The sequence below is a fragment of the Falco peregrinus genome, chromosome Z (genome assembly GCF_023634155.1).
Source record: "Falco peregrinus isolate bFalPer1 chromosome Z, bFalPer1.pri, whole genome shotgun sequence".
NCBI lineage: Eukaryota > Metazoa > Chordata > Aves > Falconiformes > Falconidae > Falco > Falco peregrinus.
Window position 1 is genome coordinate 85,525,705 of NC_073739.1, and position 19,381 is coordinate 85,545,085.

A 19,381-nucleotide genomic window follows, 5' to 3' on the forward strand; every position below is an offset into this window, starting at 1 on the left:
GATGTGTCACAGAGGAGTCCGTGGCTGTGTTGGCTGTAGTTAAATGTTTCTCCTCAAACCAAGGCCTTGTTCCCACTGTTCTAAGATTTTTACAGGGTTTATTCCCCCACCCGACTCCTCTCTCTCCCTCCATAGAGCTGCTCCCGGCTCTCTGGCTGCCTCAGCGCCAGGGGCTCACGCCGGCAGCAGGTCTCTGCCTCCGAGTCAGATGCTCAGCTTTTCCGTTTCAATTGGGTAAAGCAAAACCCTGACCGGTTCCCTCACACTGTCAGCAGCGCCGGAGCGTGACCTCCCGGGCTGAGGGAAGACAATTCCCTTTCCGAAGTGCCACAAGCCCTCCAGCAACGGGCACGGCGAGGCTTCCCTCAAGGAAGGGCGGGAAGCCGCGCGGCGCGCGAGGGGAGCAGCCGCGCCGCACCGTGCGGCTGCGCTCCGCGCGTTCTTCCGGCCAGGGGCGCCGCCCCGGGTGGGCCGTGGCGCGCCGCCGCGGAGGAGGCAGGAGGGTGGCGATGTCGGGGCCGGTGCGGAGCATGGTGGGGTCCGTGCCCCTCAGCCGCCTGGCCGAGCCGCTGCTGCGGAGGCTCAGCGAGCTGCTGGACCGGGCAGCGCCAGGCAAGGGCTGGCGGGATCTGGCGCAGCGAGTGGGGAGCCACGGCAGGGTCCGGCTGAGGTGAGGGCAGCCTGCGGGAGCGGGTGGGGAGCGCGGCAGGCGGCGGGAGCAGGCTGCGGGGCGGCCGGCGGCTTGGGGTTGACGGGGCCGCGGGGGGCCGGGCTCCTGCGGTGGGAAGCCGCGGGGCCGAGGCGGCGGAGCACGGGTGGCGAGGCCGGGCGCCTTGGCGGAGCCGAAGCCATGGTGTCCCGGCGGGGTGGAGGGCAGGGGCGCGTCGGCCTTGGGCTCCCCTCGCGGAGCCTTCCCTGAGGTTGCGGGCTAGGGCTGCTCGTGCTAAAAAGCGGGGTCGCGGGCGGCCGGCGATGTCGGTCCCGTTCAGTGGCGGGGCAATGAGGGCAGAGTAGGTCCGGGTTCGGCTCTGCCTGCCCGCTCCTTCGCGAGCCGGTACTCGAGCGAAGAGCTGAACGCTGCGGCTGTTGGGTCGCCGCTGCTCTCTGCAGTCCGCGTTACCCGGCCCGCGCCGGGCCTGCCGCGTCCTGCCAGGGAAGGGGCGGCCCCCGCCCGGGCCGCTGCGCTGCGGCAGGGGAGGTCGGGGACGCTTGGCCCGGCTCTGGGAGATGTCTGCTTAGCCACAGCGAAGAGTAGCTGAGTGCGAGTGGCGCGGCTTTTCGCTTTGCCACTTTTCTAGTTGGGGAGCACCCCTGCACCTCACCCAACTTCCCTCGGCGCCGGCTGCCTCCCCCGGGCGGGGAACACGGGGAATATTTGCTGACTCCCTGTGGCTCTTCCAGCCTATATTAGGGTAAAAGTATTGTTTTTCTTCAACTCTTTTTTCCTAGGTCGCTTTCTCTAGATTGCTTCCTGATCGTTTTACTTCCTGTGTTTTTTCAAGATTTTGTTTAGAGGAGCGTATCTCAAGAATCGGGCATTTCAAGTGCAGCACTGAATGTACATTATGCAGATGTGTCCTTTTTCTGTTATGACTGTATTTATTCATATAGAGAAATAGAGCCTGAGGACTACAACATGACGCCTCTGTAGGGCCTTCTCTTTATTATCCAATAAAATACTGTGAAGGTCTGCTTGATAAGTGAAAATATCTCACCTTTGGTTTGCACGGCACTGTAATTTAATGAAAGAAACATTGATGAAACTTTTTAGTGGGAATGCGTAAACTTGCATTCCTTTTCCATAGCTGTATTCATTTCTTTACTATCTGTGTTATTTTAATCTGTTGTGATTGAAAGTACACAAAGGCTTAACACCAGAATTTAAAACTATGTATGTTTATACCTGGAGATGAATTTATTGAAGCAGTTAACTAACCTGTAGCAGTAGATGTGTGTATCAGTTAAGCTGCAGCAGCAGTCACTTTTAACAACTACTCTGAAAATCAATGTCTTCCTGAACTTTCAAGTTAGGTTCTGACTCAGTCTTTACCGCTTCTGAATTAGGCACATGAAAATGAAAGGTGCTGTACTTGTTTTTCTGCTGAGCCTTTAAAAAGTGAAAAATAGAAGATTACTTTGTACATTTGGTCAGAATTGTTAGGTACAAGCATCGCTTGTTTTGAAGCAACTCACTGCTACCACTTTCTGTCTGTGGAGGTGTCACTGTATAACCTCTGAACTCCTGAAACTTGAAGGAAATGTTGCACATATGTCCAAATCAGCTAGGAATTTTCCATCTGTATTTTTTTTAATCTTTTTGCTTGTCTACAAGTGATTTTGAGCTCAGCTCCTTTCTGAGGAAAAAGTACTAAAGTAATGCTATGTCTTTCTCACATTATTTTGTAGCCCTCTGGATTTAGAACAGTGTTCCCTCAAGGTGCTGGAGCCAGAAGGAAGTCCCAGCTGGAGTCTCCTAAAACTACTGGGAGATCGCGGGTGCACAGTGGTAGAGCTTGTGGAGTTCTTGCAGGCCCTGGAGCATACAGAGGCTCTCCAGTGTCTCAGCCATTCAGGTCAGTTCTGGTTTGGGCTTTCACTTCGGCCATGTGTTTTACACTGGAAACACTGAGGTATTCGTTTTCTACAGTAAGTAAAAACATCTTTGATGTTTGAATGCTAATAATTTGTATTCGTACAATTACCATAGTAATTGTTTCATATGTTTCTGAGATTAAGAGTAAGCCAAGTGGATAAGCAGACTTAATGCAGTATTGTTGTAGACTTGGACTTGGCTGCATGGATATGACAGGTGCTGACCTGAGTTCTGTGTCGAACTATGCCTTTGGGAGATGCTTACAGAACTGAAATGGTTGAGTTAGAAAGACATGTAGTGTTTCCAGCCATCTGTTCAGGCTACAGGTTTCGTTAACTGCATTTCATAGCTTACCCTAATTGAAGGGGAAGGGTCCAATTAGTTCCAGTTCTGGTGCATATTGGATGCAGTCCAACTTGCTAATTGGACAGAAAAACAGACTAACAGGATAGAACTGGATTATTTTCTACTAACACATTCAGCTTGCTTCTTCACAAAAGGTGTAGGAAGTGGGGCAGCGCAAGGGAGTGCACAGGTAAGACCATGTAGACCAAGTGCTTCTTGCTATAGTACCAAAGCAGGGCCCTTTCTTACATCCTCCTCCTTCAGGATGTGGTGAAATTCAGCCTACTTGAAAGTTACAAAAGCTTCTTTTCAGATCAGGGAGTGGAGGTGAGACTAGCAGGCACCCTGCTGTACTGATAGCTGTCCTGTTGTTTGGACAGTGTGAGGAAAGAAGCCATGGGCTCAGAATCATTGTTAAGACAACCTTGGAATTTTTCAAGTAAATTATGGTAATGCTTTGCAGCTGTTTCATCTAGTTAAGGCTGCTGCTTGTTACTGTACTAGGACCACCATGGTGTGTGGAATGAGGTGTGACTGAGTTACATGATAGCTTTGTCTAGCTGAAGTATAGCACAGTAGGCTTGGCAGGGGGAGGGGAATTGGTGTTATATCAGTGTGAGCGGATTGTGCTTGTAAGGGCAAGAGTCGAGGTGGAAGCATAGGCAGTAGTATGCTGTCCTGCACTGTGAACACTTGTTCCTTTTTATTGTTCTCAATCTGGTGGTTACTGGGGGAGTACTGAAAACAAGAACATCCTGGTTCACATTTGTACTGCAGAGTGCCTGCACTGAGCCAAAATGTGCTTGCCTGATCTGTGATCATCTCAAGTATCGCTGCCGTTGCATTGAGGATTTTTTTGTGGCTGTCAGTCAAGTTAAGTTTTGAAATATGTAAAGAAAACGAAATCCTGGGTAAGCCAGGAACTTGTTAAACAGCAGAATTGTGAGATACTGGTATCAGCTAGGGAACTAGATAGATGGCTAAAATATTGGCTTGTTCTCCTCAATACAAGGATAAGTAGATTTTTGTCAAGACCCCTTGGAACTGCAGAGATGGTGTTGTTATAAATGAATCTCTTGCAGAACAGTACGGTCTGTGATAGAATGGATTCAGCCTCTAAGGACTAAGCTTAATAGAGACTGAGAAACTGGAACCAAGAGAAACCAAAGCAAAGGGTATTTGAAGACAATTTGGGTCAAAAAGAATTTTAAACTATTTAAAAAAAGTGGTAGGCCTTGGTGTGTGCAATGAATTTATATGTTCGGGGTGGCTGATGCTTCAAGTCAAAGTACAAATTCATAACTGACTGTTCTAACTCACTGATAAGAGCTTAAGTGTTGCTCATGTTCCTTTAGGAACAGATCGTTTAATGTGAGACCTCTGTAGCTGTCGTACTGTTTTGTTAGACTGTTTTCTACCAGTTAAAAAAGGCTCACAAAGCCATGAATGTACTGGTTAATGGGTGTACAGTTTTGATGCTGCTTAGTGGTCTGTTTTGGCAGTGATACTACTTCAGTACCTGTATGGCAGAGATGTATTGTTACAAGCTGGGACATCACTTTGTTTGCAACAATAAAGGATCTCTCGGAGAAGCATAGACTTTCAGAAGTTCTGCACCTTGTTTGTCTCTCAGAGCTTAGAGACTTGCCTGTCACATTGGATTTACTCTACAGAAGACTGTCTTCCTGTAAAGACACAAATTAGTAGTTATTACAAACTTTTAAATTTCTCCTTTTATGGTAGTGAGAAAGCCTAGACATCTTGTTCCTTGGGTCACCTCTTTGTCCCTTTTCTCCACTTTTTTTATATTGTCATGTGAACTTACTGGAAATGAATGAAATGCAAAGAGTTTTCTCCCAGGCTAGGGAGGAAAAAAAGGCTTTATACACAATTTGTGGTATTACAGTCTAGTCCCTAGTCCTTGTGCAACCTCACTGAGTTGTGGTGATTGAAACAAGAGCAAGGAAGTGTTTTTCCTCTGCAGGTGGGTCTCTTACTGCAGCAGTTTAGGCACTTCAGTCTGAATGTGACAACTGAGGCTGAGTTTGTAGAAATGGTGGAGAACATTTACCAGTCTGTAAATTAAGAATGGAACAGTTGGATTGTAGTTAAGATTATGAGAAATTAATTTGCACTAGGTGTTTCAAAGTCTGGTAACCATAAATGTCAGCTTGCCATCCTCAAAGGTAAAACTTAAGCTTTGCGTTTTCCAAGGAAAATCGAAGTTTTTATGTATCTTTGTAATCATTCAGAAAATTGAGCCAGAAGGTTTTGATTTTGAACCATTGAATTCTGTGATGCTTGCAGGAAGTAGCTATATAGCGCTGAGTGAATTGCAGGAAAATTAATGAGACTGTGAAGAAATTATGAATAAATTTCCTAGAACTTGTTTGTAATGCTTCCAAGGAGTGCAAAACACTAATATTTCAGATAATTTGTTTTTCTCAACTACTTTCTTAAGAGATATTGGTGATGCAAATCAGGAGAGATTTTAAGAAGAAAAGAAGAATGTGGAAGTCTTTGGAAAGAGCAAATTTTTCTGTCCTTTAAAGTGAAATATAATTCCTGTTGGCTTGGTTAATGTTAGGTGATTGTAATGCTCAAAAACTGTACTTGATGCACTGTCTGTAACTGTGAAAAACAGCAGAGGAAGTGTTAAATGACAAACTGAGGTAGCAATCTTCAGGGCTAGGGTACAGAGGGAAGTCATTTTAGAGAAGGAAAGGCTGGGAATTTACCAGTCCTGTATCTACCTTGGAGTAGCTGCCAGTGTGATCAACTATTTCAGATTGTTGAATTAAGATTGTGTGCAAAGGAAGTTAATATAGCTCACTTCCCTGCTAGACAAAGATTATGTGATTTCCAAATGTTGTCATCTCTATTTCAGTCTGTTGACCATGTGGATTTCTGCTCAGGTTTCAGCCCATTGATCAAATTGTTATGGTTTCTTTCCTCAAACATTCTCTGTTAGGAAAAAGTACTGATGTGCAGCTAAGCTGTTAAACAGGAGGGAGCAAAAAAAGCAGACAAAAAGAAAACCACTGACAGAGTGTAGTAAGAAGGCTTGGACCAAAGGATATTCTTGAGTCTTGTACTGGGGTACTTGTGATCTCTTTGCAGATACCTTTTTACACAGCTTCTGATTTACTCTATACTATTCTGTGTCTACCCACAGGAGGTGGTGAGTGATTGCCTTTGTGCCGCTTGTTTTCTACACTATTCTTCCACTCATCCTTCACTTATTAAACAATTATTTTTTGTTTGTTCATATTATCTTGACCTGCAAGTTTTCTTGGTTTTATTCTTCCTTTCTCTCTTACCCCATCCCATGGGGTTGGGGGACTGTGTGGTGCTTATCTGCCCAGGGGGTTAGCCCACAATGCTAGTATTGTAGCAGCTAGTTATTAATGTGTAGTATTGCTTATGGTCCCACTGGGGTGGTTAAATGTCTTTTACCATCCATAGCAAATAATAATTTAAACTGACAATTTTTTTGGTGGCTTATCACCTCAGTGTTGCTGAACACCTTGGTCATGGATCTGTGTATTTTTTGACAGCAATGTAAGGTTAAACTCTGTTCTACAGTTGACTCCCTGCTCCCACCCCCCCTTTCTTCTGATGACCTTGTTGTACCAGTGAATCTGGTTTTGGAGTCATGGTGTAACAAGATCTCTGGAATGGTCTAGGTTAAGAAAATAACTGGATCGTATCAGACTGGTGTCAGAATTTCGCTCATGCTATTTCCTGGCAGTTAAATTTGAAGTGGAAAATTTGACCTTGTATATTGACAAAAGAAAACCCCAGCCCTGTGTTCTACAGGAGTCAAAGGCATAAAGCTGAAACCATGTTTCAGCTAATAAGGTTGCGTGAGCAATAATAGAAAAATGCACTATGTTGTAGTTAAGGTAACTCTTGCTGTTTTGATCCATCCCTTAGGCTGTGCCTAATCTTAATCTGAAGATTAATAACTCAAAGAAATTGTTGGGAGTGAGCAAACTCTTAAAACTGGGAATACTTTTCCCAGAAGTGATGCCACTGGAAGTATTATTTGCTTTAGTGAGTAGAGAGCAAGAGGGATTGAAGTATCTAAAACTAAAATGTCTGAATAATCTACTTTAAATCTTTGATAAATCATGTAGAGTACTGATCAGTTTGAGCATGGGTTTTGTATAATGGATGACAATTTTGAATGTCTTAAAGTCATAACTAGTTGGAACTGTGTGTGTACACAGTACAAACAAATTATTTTCAAGTATATTTAATGACAGAAACCTTCTTCGCTCAAAGGACAATTCGAACCCAAATTTAAATTGTGAAATAGTATTTCTTAATAACTTTCATATGTGTAAATTCTTTTTTAAAGGTATAAAGATTGTTGTACAGCCAGACTCTCAAGCAGTGCTCTCTGGTCAGGTTGTCAAGCTGTGCTGTTGGGCAACAGGACACCCATTTGTGCAGTACCAGTGGTTCAAGCAGGAAAAAGAGGTAATAGTTGACACAGAATATAGGGGGTTTAAATGGTGAAAATAATAGGTAAAGATTTTGGATGATACTTTTTTTTTTTTAAGACTTACTCTTATTTACAATGAGGGAAGATTACTATATATACGAGTAACAGTAGAAGTTTAAGAAATGCTGCATAATGACCCTATCAGTGTGCTAAAACAATAATATTGTTACTTATATTCAGACCACTTTATCCTTGGAGGCTGATCTTGGAATGTGACAGTAAGGAAACTGTAAGTTTAGTTGTGTCTCAGCCTACCAAAAAGTTTAACACAGGCCACTGAGAAACTGCTACACTGGAACAAATGCCAGTCACTGTTGGTCTTGGACAGATGGAAACTGGTTTCCTAAGAACGGACAGTTGAAGGCCTGAACTCAGTGTTGCCACAGACTTACGTGGTAAAATATTGGCATGTGTGTGAGCTGGTATCTCTGGAATTTGAATGACAGCACTTAATGCCCATATTTCTGTTCCTGGTTATCTTTCTACAAGATGAATGCACATTTTTCTTGATGTTGTTTTATTGTAAGTACTGTTTCAAAAAATGCAGTAAGTTTGTGTATTTTAAATTGCTGGTAGGACTGAAATTTCACTCATTTCTTACACCTTCTGAAAGTTTATCTAGATCATCCAAAACATGGCTTACAAAATGTTTACAGTCATTTCCTGCTTATTACAGTTAAAGTGTAATGTAGTAAAAAAATATTTTTCTGTGTAAGAATGTTACAGTTTCCCGGTCATAGTTGAATATATCTTAAGACTAGAGCTGAATGTAACACACATGCTGGTTGGCGTAGTGCTTAAGAAATTATTCAGAGTTATTTGTGGAAAAAGGTAAAAATTACTAATTTCAGGAAGAGCTTGTCAGCTGGCTTAAAAGCTCAGAATTGTCTTAAATAGAGGCATATGAATTATTCTTGGAGGAAAGCCTATCTCTGAGCTGCTAAATACATAGAACAAAACTTCTTCATCCAAAAGTTTCAGGTAAATGAAGGAGCTGAGGCTGGTGTTTTGGACATTGAAATACATATTCTAATGTTTGATCCTGGTTTAGATTAAATCAGTCTAAATTTAAATATATCTTCGTTCACCTGTCATTCAGGTTCCCCATGGCAATTCTCCAGAGCTGGTTTTGAATCCAGTGAACGTAAATGACTCTGGCTTTTACATCTGTCGAGTGAACAGTGAATCTTCCTTTGTGTTCAGTCAGTGGGCAGAACTTGAAGTTTGTGATCTCAAGGGTACATCTCATGGTGAGTGGCAAAACCATTGTCTTCCGGAAGTCTATCTTCCCACTTGTTAGAGGAACTTTACTTCCAGTAAAAGATCAAAACCTATTGCAGTTTCATTTGAGGTGACCTTTGTACATTTTAATCTCTAACATATTTTTGGTCCTCTATCTCAGCAGTGATTTCTTCTGCTTTTCCTTTGCTCCTGCTTCAGGTTCTGTTCAATTAGAAATCTGCAGTTTTAGATCTTGCTGATTGCACCAGGTGATGAATAACATTGTAATGACTACTTTAAAAAAATAATAATCTGAGAAAAACAGCAGTATGTTGTTTCACACTTGTGGCAAAAGTTTTGGTGCCTAAAAGGCAGCAAGTGTCCATGGGCTAGTGCCTTGCTGTATGTTCCATGACTGTTGACCAACCAGTGAATTTTAGCATGTGTAGGTCTTGGTGATGGGTAAAAGGGTGAGCAATAGGATGGATTGTTCCTTCCTGTGACTTTCGCTTTCAGGGTCCTTACAAAGAAAGCTAAAAGGGGTATGTAGTGCTTGCACTGAATGAATGCTCTCTACCTCCTGTAACATGTGGCCTGGGATCTGGTGTTTCAGTTGAACTAGATGATGCTGACAGTACCATTTCTGCAAATGTTGACCAAGTATGAAATCTTCTACTTCAGCTGCTAAGTTTTTTTTCTTCCTTTCCATGTCCCTTTGTTGCTTTCTTGTTTCAGATACTTGTTTCCTCCTCTCTTTTCATTGCTTTCTGCTTGTTGAGAGATCGGCCATTCTCCATTCTGTTAAAGCTGTCTTTCATAGCTGTCGTGAACTTGTGATCAGTAAGGCAGCCAGACACAATTCTGGAGGATACTAGTACAGGTTCGTTGTTGTACCACTCACAAAATACACTAATGGACTGTACCAATGAGACCCTATAAATGAGTTGGCAGTTAAGAGGCCCCACTGGAGACAGAAACAATGTTACTGTTCAATCTTACGTTCTCTTTCACTGTCTGTAACTTCTGTATTCTTTGTCTTAAAGACCAATCCTGTTTAATTTGACTACAACAGCAGTTCCTTTCCATCTTATCTTATTTCTTTCTTTCTGCCCTGAAGGGAAATTAATTCTTTATGTTTTGTTGAAAGATTCTGATATCAAACTGGAACATTGAGAGGGAGAAAGGGGGAAGGTTCTGTAAACAGCTGAGTGAAAGCAAGTAAAGTTTATTTTGACATGTTAAAAATGTTTTCTATGATAGAAATTAAATAAAACAAATCCCCTTGTAAGAAAAAAAAACCCCAAAACCAAAACACTACCATTACAGAAGTTGATAGAGAACATGGTAAGCCAGGGTCTCTATTTTTGAAATGCCATACAGCAGTGGTCATAGAACCAGAGTATTTACTCATGCATCTGTCAGTCACAGCTTTCTTTTAAAAATGCGAGTCAACATTGATCATAAATATGAAACTTCTGTTTGTAAAATCTCTGAAATGCATGTTTATAATGCTCCAAGAAGCTCAGACACTATTAGAACAGAGATACCTGTATCATTGTCTCCCTTTATTTTACTATGCAAAGGAAAATGTCATCACCCGCTAACTGTCAGTCATGAATAGCTCTGCTGACAGAAAGTGTCTACATGTGTAATCTAAAAGTAAAGATGAGTGACCTTGCAGCTGAGATAAAAGATCACTTGCATGACCTTTACAAGTAGGTCTGTGCTGGTGTTGGTATGTGTCAGGTAATGGAACTGTTCAGTACACAGAGATTGGAAACCTTTTCAGTGTAGCACTCTTGTGTGTTTAGTGGATGTTTTAAAAATTAATTTCAATACTGTTTCAATAAATTCTATCATATATAAACTTAGATTTCATAAGCTGGACAAGTTTTTAATGTATTTAGGGTTTTCTGAATAGGTTTCTTTTCCAGTGACATTTCTATATGGGCACATGTCAGTGGCTGATATTTCTTAAGTGTTTTTAGCTTTGGTCTAGTTTACTATATTTACCCTAAGGTTTGATGCTCAGTTTACAATGAGAAGACTAGTAATATGCTAGATCTAACTGATTTCAATTTTGGAATTCTTATTCCTGTGTATATACTTGCACACAAGTTGGATCCTCAATCAGTCCTTCAGTAGCCATTTTTCTTTGTACTTGCTCTTTTCTCTGGACTGTTTATAATCCTACGGGCAGGAATAAATAACGCAAAAAGGGCTTAAGTTTGTTTTTTTTTTACTTCTGGGATATATTTAATGTCCATTGCTTTTTGCTTTTCAGCTGAAGAACTGGAAAGCTGTAGCTACTCATTTTTAGCTTACTCTTAAAAACAACTTAATCTCATTGCCATTAAAACAGTCTTGTAGTTCCAGAAAGATGTGGCCATATGTCATCAGTTCATATTAATCTATATGTGATTAGATTGTCTCACTTTCTTTTTTCTTCCCCTTTTGTTTTTTGATAAAGGGAGCTTAGTTGGTTTGCCTGAAAATAAGTTGCACATTTGTGTTCAGCCTCAGCCACAAAACCTGACAGTGGGAGATGCTTTGGTACTAGAATGTGGAGCTGTTGGAAACCCAATTCCTCGTTACCAGTGGTTCAGGAATGGATTTCCCTTGGCAAATGGGAGCAAAAATGTCTACATGGTAAGTTACTGCAAAGTGGCAGCCTTGGGGGAGCTAATGTGTAACCAACCTTAACCTTACACATAAAGCTTCTTTGAAGAAAATAACTTTTTTATAGCCCTGATAACCTCATGTGGAAATGCTCCCTGTAAGTTGTACTCCTGTTCTTGTTACTTATTTGCTCATACTGTTCTGAGGCGCTCGGGTGCATAATTTTAATCCTGAACACGTTTCAGGTAGTAGTCATGAGATGTAAGTCTATAGTGTATTTTAGATTGGTGTGACATACTGACATAACAAAGTATCAGTAAAAATTTAATCTTCTCTTTCTGTCTTGCCCTGCAAAGCACTCAGATTTGTATGAGCTGGTGCATTTGTGGATTTGTAATCTGTCTTCAATTCTTGAAAGCATTTCTAGAACACATGTGCTGTCCAGCTTACTGAAGAATGAGGGTTTCAGTAGCTTTTGGATTTGTTTAGGCTTTGCTTTTAGTTTTTACTCTTTCCTGCATGTGGGCTTAAATGAAACTGATACGGGTGCTCTTTTGGGGTCTGGTGGGTGACTATGATGATGCTTGCATAGGTAACTCATGTGAATGTGGAACATCAAGGGACATATTGGTGTCATGTATTCAATGACCAGGAAGATCAAGACAGCAAGAAGATAGAAGTTGTAATAGGTAAGGAGTTTTTCTCTGATACGGGTCATCTGATTTATCGATTTCTTATCATTAGAATTTACTTTTGAAGCGTTCAGTATTGAGCTAAGAACAGGCTTTCTGCATATTTTTTTTTTTTTTTTTAGTTTATCCAGTTGTTAAAATAGCTGTGCTTGCCTGCAGCAAATGGAATTTTAGAGCTTTATCAGTTATAAAGGGCTTTGAGGTTTTATGGTAACCAGCATAGGAATGCTATCACTTTTTGGCACTGCTAACATGTATGTGGCTTGTCAGCAGATTGCAAGCTGATCTCTTTGTGTTTTTTGACAACTAAAATATGGTTTAACCCTTGCTGGTGATGTGAACTGTGTTACGCTGAGTCCTTTAGCAATCAGAACAGGTGAGATTATTCATAGCAAGCAAAATAAATGAATATAACACAGTTTAGTGTATGTGTGTATATTTGCAATATACTAAAGAAAAGAGCTGTTTGTATAGCTTTCAGATCTAGCTGGGAATACTATTACATAATTCATATGAAAAGGTGTTTCCTATCCTAAGAAATAGTCTAGTTTAATACTCCTGAGTTGTAGTAATAATTACTATACAGTGTTGTGGTCAGTACTGATTTGTACTGCTATAAAATGAGCCAGATTGTAGAGAAGCTTGGACGTGACCTTTGTCTTCCACTTTGTATGCTAACTCTCATAACCGAGAGAAATTGTCTTCCAATTTCCCCCCCCGCCCTGTCTTAAAACCCAAGGAAGGAAAGCTATGGCAGTGGAGTGCACAGAAGGTAAAGTAAATCTTTAGTTGTGAATTGATTTTTAAAAATTAGTGATGGGGATGATAGATTGTTGAGTGTGTTACTGAAAAGCATGTGTGGGTTAAGAGCTTCAGTCTTTTTTAAAACATTGACGTGTGATACAACGTTCCTTCTGCATGTGCTTCTGTCTTCTTTGCCTTGATATCATGATCTAGAGCACATGGGAGAAAAAGCAAACTACTTCCTTCTTCTGTAGTATTCAGTTGTTTGATTTTTGCACTGATTTTTGTCCTGTGCTTGCAGTTTCTTGTGAAATGTAAAGATCTAGAGATTCCTTTGCTGGGCTCAGGAGGCAACATCCTTGCAAGAAAACCTAAAAGTGTTTAGGAACCTGGGTGACCTTAGAGAGCTGGATAGAGCTAGTTCCACTGTCAGCTCTGTGTCTGCAAGAGGTATTTCTAGCAACCTTATTAGGACAATTTCTGCTTTCCTTTGCATTGCTGCAGTGGGGAGGAAGAAGTGCATTGTGAACTTTAGTGTTGATGCCATCCCTTGATTGCTAAGCATCTCAAAGCCTGTAATATTTACATCATGGGGGGATCATGTATAAAGATGTGAGGCTGCTCATAGCAGCCTCCCCCTGCCCCACCCCCCCCAACCCCCCAGCTTATCCACCAACAATGAAAAAAACAAATGGATTTGCAAAGTACAATAAATGAGACTCTACCCAGTTTTTTCATAGAATTGTAGAATTTTCTTGGAATCAAACTGCTCTGCATCATTTCTTGTTCAGATTTTAACCAGAACTCAGAGCTGATGTTCCCCTTTAGCTCTTTTGTTAAAGGTTTAACATTGTGAGGCGACTGTATACTGTCACTTGCTGGAACATGCAAGAGAGACACATTTCGGTATCAGCCGCTTCCATGGCATAGCTTCTGTGACTGGTGGTCTCTTTGAGCCTTCACATCTTTTCTAGCTTGGGGGTGTGTGTATTACCTGGTAGAGCGCTATGCAGAAACCTCCTTGTTGCCTGTGATTCAACCACTGTTTGAAGCAGAAGGTAACCACCATATTTGTTGTTGTCTACACCCAAACTACAGTTTGCTTGGATGCAACATCATTCTGCTACTAAGCTATATTAACACCTACAGTAATATTGCCCTGGGTTACTACAGTCTCTCACGTGGATATATGAGCCTGCTTTTTGTGGCTAAGAGGTCTGCCTAGGGCTCTGCTGGATGGAGCAGGCCTGTTCTAAGAGACCTCTGGTGCTTCAGGTAAATTATTTTTCTTTTCCATAGTTTCTAATGTCTTCAGAATAAACAGGTGAAACCTGTCGTAGCTTAGAATGTTTGAAAATTTTATCTGAAGTCTTCTGAATACACATGGCTTTACAAAGTAAGATTTCTTGCTCAGGATGTTGCTTTTACAGCAGTCCTTCAAACATCTATTTTTCAATTGGGTGATTCTGCTATCTTGTTCCTTGTTCATTCCAGCTGCTTGCATGTCTGTGGGACTGGGGCATAGTATGAGTTTCTCTCTTTGATTTGATATATGCTATGTTATAATGCTGTTTCTAGGATAGCTTCGTGTACTGATACAGGATTTTCTCTTCTCTCTGAGTGAAAGATTATATGAAATATAATGAAATATATATATGAAAATATATATGAAAGATTAGATTTACAGAAATGCAAAGCCAAAAGTATTTTAGAAAGGTAGTTTGTTTTCTAACGCTCAGCTTCTATTAATAATGGCAAGACAATTATATTTTTATTAGTAAAACTGTATCTTTTTGCTTCTCATTTAAACTATGATTTTACTTGTATTTCTTCACAGAAGATCTAACTGATCTTCAAAGACCAGGTAAGTGATAAGTTTTGAAAAACTTTAATTTTGCATCTTCATCTTATGTTACAAATCACTGAAGCCTAGCAGGGTTACAATATATAGTTTAATATATAGTTACAGTATGTAGCTTAATAGAGGTTCATATCATGTTAAGAACAGCACAGCTTTCTGGTTCCAATACATTAACTTGAAGAGTATAGCGAATCATAGGGTTGCTATTATCTTTGTAAAATCACACAAGGCTGGTCTTCTATACTGCATGTATACTTGTACAAATATAGAAGGAATTATCTTTTGCATTCTTGTCTGTGGCTGCTTTGGATTCTAAGTTTTAGTATGCTGTTGCTTTTTCACATGATTAAGGTGAAAAAGATGTAAGATGACTGTCACATGATAGATTGAATTGCTATATTTCCTAAATTCATGTTGGAGTGAGCTAATGTGATTTGAAGCCTGTTTGATGTTTGTTATAGGAACACAGATCTGGAGTAGTGCTCCATAAAAGATTATCCCAGATATAGAGTTCCCAAAATCTTGAATCACAAAGGTCGTATAATTTCCTAGGTTAGATATCAAAGATATGTTTAGTTTTGCCAAGAGTTAGTTTTAGTCACTGAAATGGTACTGTCATGACACATAACATGTAACCCAAAGTGTACCACTTTGGCATATCACTTACCTGTTCCTCTTGGCACAGCATTGGCTCTACCAGCCCTCTGTGAAGTACAAAATAAAAGACTTTTCACCTACAGATGGTCATCTCTGCTAAACATCTCCCATCTTACGTGTCTGCTTTCATTTGGAGAGGATGAACTGTTTTGGAAGTTACTAAAAATGCTGATGTGCAGTTTATGAGATTCAAAATTATACTGTAATCATCTGTCATTTCTTGACTTGTAGAACTAGCTATTCATATCCTGTTAGGCTATGCTGGAAGAGGGTGACAGAAATCAGGTCAACAATGACAAAAACAACACCCTAAAACTTCACCAGAAAAAAAAGCACGCTTTTTTTTTCTTAAACTAGTAACATATTAAGCAAAGCAGTACCAATAGACTATGGCTGTATGGAACATGCAGTTCTTCTTCTGATGCTGGCAACTATGACTGTAGTTACTGATGATCTGCTCTTTCAATCTATTTCAAGCAGGCTTACAAGAACAATCAAATCACAGATCTGTTGGTAAGTAGTTTTGTGTAGCGGTAATGAACATATGTATTTCATATCTAGGTAATACATTTAGCTTCTGAATATTGCTTCTTCTGCCCCTGCTAGTGAAATAACTGTAATGCATTCAAATAGCTGCAGGGAGGGAGACTTCTGTGTATTTTTATAGTCCTTTTATAATGCTTGGCTGCCCTTTCAGTAGTAAACTGTGGTGAGGACACCCAGTATTTTTAGTGACTCAGTGGAGCGTCTACAACTTCTCATCTGTTTCAGTTTACTGTTTCAAATTCCTCTGGCCACAACCTTAGCTAGTGTGTTACTCCATTACTTTGACTACTTCGGCAGTTGGAGATAGAGGTATTAGGATGATAGGATTGAAAAGGATTGGTAGTCTGTCTGCTAAGGGTATGCTCTCCCTGCAAGCTTAGCTCTTATGCACGGTGTGAGGATGTTTTGATCCTGAACTGGAGCTCATAAAGATGGATGTGTTATGAAGAATAGTTGCTGGGGTTTAACTGCATTCTTAAATTTGCATGGTAGACTTGACTATGGTCAGGCATGTTGTCTTGTTGATGCTAAACCAGGTGGAAAGGCTGCTGGCCTCTGTCAAAATTTTACCACTCTTTCAGGTTCAGCTGTGTGAGAGGGGGTAGAAGTGCTCCCCAGTTCTGGTTCATCTTTTATAAAGCACTTCTAAAGCCTGTACTTTTAGAAGTGTTTTTCAGTGACAGTATGCCATTGTTAATCGGTCTCTGCTGTTTAAAATAGTTTACACTGTTCAAAACCTTGGAGGTTTTCCAGCTGCAAAAATGTTGGAAACATCTTGTTTGAAGGAGGTGAAATGTTAAACTTGGAAGCTATGGACAGACGTGCTCTTCTGAATCTAGCTGTGAAGGGTTACTGATTCTGAAGATGATTTTGGGCGTTCATATGACGTCATTTGCCACCAGAGCTGTGGGACTATAATACCTATTGGAGAGGAGAAGTAAGAAACCAGGGAGGAAATGCGTTGCTTTGAATAAGTGCCTTTCTGTAACTTAGTTGCAATTTTTTGCATAAAAATCAGGCTAGTGGTCTCTAAAGCATTTCTGTTCATGTGACTTTTTTTTTTCCTGTTTCATTGCTGCTTTGTTTACTTATGACAGAATTACTTTAGACTATATTAAAATCAAAATGAACATATCTCACTATGAGAGAATATACTCACAGAAGGAGTAGACTTTCCTCCAAATTTTGTAACTTTCTTATATCTCTGTATAATTGTTTTTAACCAAAGCAACAGTAAAAAGAAACCTTAACAAACAGAAAAAAGACTTAACTTCTGACCTGTAAAAGTTTCCACCTAAATGTACTGTGGTTTAGAGAGACGGGACATGTGAAAGTGTGTTTTTGTGTGTGGTGGGGTTTTTTGTTTGTTTTTACAGAACCATAAGAAAATTTGAGGCTATTGGAAAAGTATACGGGCTGTAGCTTTGGCCACTTGCCATGAGATTTTTCATGTTTATTAACTTTCTTCTTGCATGGGGGAATTCAATAATTGTACTTTCAGAAAAATGAAAGAAATGGGAGATAGCCTTAGTGACTCACTTCTTGACAGATTATCCAGCCTGAGATGCGTCACAGGTCAGATATGTGAACTGTCAGACCTTGGTGAAATGTTTTTTTGGATGAGAAGAGAGTTGACCTGTATTATTGATGTAGGATGATTTCTAAAATCGTATAAAATCTTGTGGCTGAAGTGAGATTGGATGCTATTTTCACTTTGGAAGAAATTAAATGTAAAGGTATTGAACCCATGGAATATATAAACCTGATGTGGTTTTGTTTTTCCCTTGTCTTTGCAGCAACAGATAAGGTAGCTCTGTTAATAGGAAATATGAGCTACTGGAATCACCCCCAACTCAAGGCTCCAATGGTCGATGTTTATGAATTGACCAATTTGCTAAGACAGCTGGATTTCAAAGTTGTTTCTTTGCTGGATCTTACTGAGTCTGAGATGCGAAATGCAGTGGATGAATTTTTACTTCTCCTGGACAAAGGAGTATATGGTAAGAACATGCGACATCCCTTCTGAAGTAGGTCAGTTTTATGATGCATCAAGTACACAAACATCTGGTATTTACCTCTGCCAGCTCACCATATGCAATAGCAAAACAAACTTCATGGTAAATGGCATGTATGTAGAATGGGAAAAGTGAAGAATGCACACCAGCATGCCTTTTGACTGGTTAAAGTGTTTTTCTTTCTTTATTCTTAGAACAAATACAATGTTTGAACTTTTTTCTTTAAACTGTTTTCTGCCTAAAACTGCAGTGCACTTCCTTGTTTGGTAGTACTGATGTGTTTTGTCTGCTAAAACCTGCTGCATGCTCTGCAGAAGATGCACATTTGTACTAGAAGTCATTAGTCTTTGAAGCAAGAGCAAGAATAATCTGTTCTATTACCTGTATTAGTGTATTCTGGAAATGAGCTGGTAGTTGAGAACTGTGTAACTGCAGTATACAAGACTACCTGTAGTCTTGGGCAGCAGTCCTTGGTGCCTTTAGGAGACCTTTTAAACATCTTCTTTGTAAACTTTTATTGTGTTCTTCTCTGTGCCTGCAAATGAATGATTTGATTCACACTGGCCAGTCCCTTGGCTTACTTAGACTGTTAGGTTGCACTTCTGTTGGGGAGGTGGGGAACAGCCTTAAGCACAGCATGAATGTTATGGGCTTGCCTTCTGTTTATCCCCTGTCTTTCTACTGGATGTCTGCAGAGTGCTTTTTCCTTCTGGATTTCCATCCTTCTGGTGCTCTTTGGGAGGGGCTGCTCTGTTCTCTTAGTCCTCACTTGCCAGCTCTGTAAAGAACAGAGGAAGAGGAGTGCTTTCCTTTGCCTTGACAGTGAGCTGCACTCTGATACCAGGTGTGTTGCCGGGGGAGGAGAGTGGGACATCTTTTTTGCCCTCTTTTTCGCCAGGTTTTCAGGTTCAGTAGAAATTCTTATTTTGAATTGCTGCTTCCTTTCAGTTATTGTGATACTGGCCTGGCAAGCACAGTTTTTCATAATGTCCTTGAAAGGGAATGAGAGAGAGTTATGCAAACCTGCATTTCCACTTCAAAAAGAAAATTGAAAATAAGTTTGTTTATGTGAAATGAAAATGTAGTTCTCTTATGTCTGTGCACTTTAAAGAACTAAAATAAAACAGAGGGGAATTCACATTATCCTTTGCAGAATATACCTTGCTTAAGGAAAGGCATTAATTGAGAAATTAATGAGCTGTGGACTTAAGGTTCTGACTGGCTGCAGTCGTCAATAATGAAGAACTTTTCACTGAGTTGAATACTAAGATTCCTGTTCAGGCAGAACTACAACTATTGTTTCTGAGTTCTGTGGAAGATCTGAATTTATAGTAAAAATTTACTCTTCCCGTGTGTCTTTGCACATTAGATGGAAAGCTTAATAGGGGTTATGCTGCTTAAGCAGGCAGCAGCCCTTATCTATTTTTTTGTTAAACTCTTCAGACTTAAAAATAACACCCCACAAAATTCCAAGACTCCCACCTCTAAATTGCAGCATCGCTTTCATAATTGTACTGCAGCATCTTGTTAGTATTGGTTTAAGTTATAGGAAGACAAATTAAGCAAAGTATATGTACT

The 19,381-nt window shown here is 40.5% G+C and overlaps 1 protein-coding gene across 6 annotated transcripts in view; it reads left to right on the forward strand.

Annotated features, from left to right (window-relative positions):
- The first annotated feature begins 444 nt into the window (after positions 1-444).
- The window catches only part of MALT1 (MALT1 paracaspase), a 33,162-nt gene continuing 14,225 nt past the window's right edge, over positions 445-19,381 (forward strand). The window contains exons 1-10 of one of the 6 annotated variants that reach the window (XM_055791675.1): positions 445-670; positions 2,407-2,573; positions 7,302-7,423; positions 8,548-8,698; positions 11,140-11,318; positions 11,881-11,977; positions 12,720-12,752; positions 14,562-14,588; positions 15,720-15,755; positions 17,585-17,788. In XM_055791675.1, the coding sequence (XP_055647650.1) occupies positions 510-670; positions 2,407-2,573; positions 7,302-7,423; positions 8,548-8,698; positions 11,140-11,318; positions 11,881-11,977; positions 12,720-12,752; positions 14,562-14,588; positions 15,720-15,755; positions 17,585-17,788 (1,177 nt within the window). In that variant the 5' untranslated portion in view covers positions 445-509. Of the gene's footprint in view, positions 671-2,406; positions 2,574-7,301; positions 7,424-8,547; positions 8,699-11,139; positions 11,319-11,880; positions 11,978-12,719; positions 12,753-13,698; positions 13,783-14,561; positions 14,589-15,719; positions 15,756-17,584; positions 17,789-19,381 lie in introns of all 6 variants that reach the window. The other 5 variants (XM_055791676.1, XM_055791673.1, XM_055791674.1 and 2 more) reach the window with 5 other exon arrangements.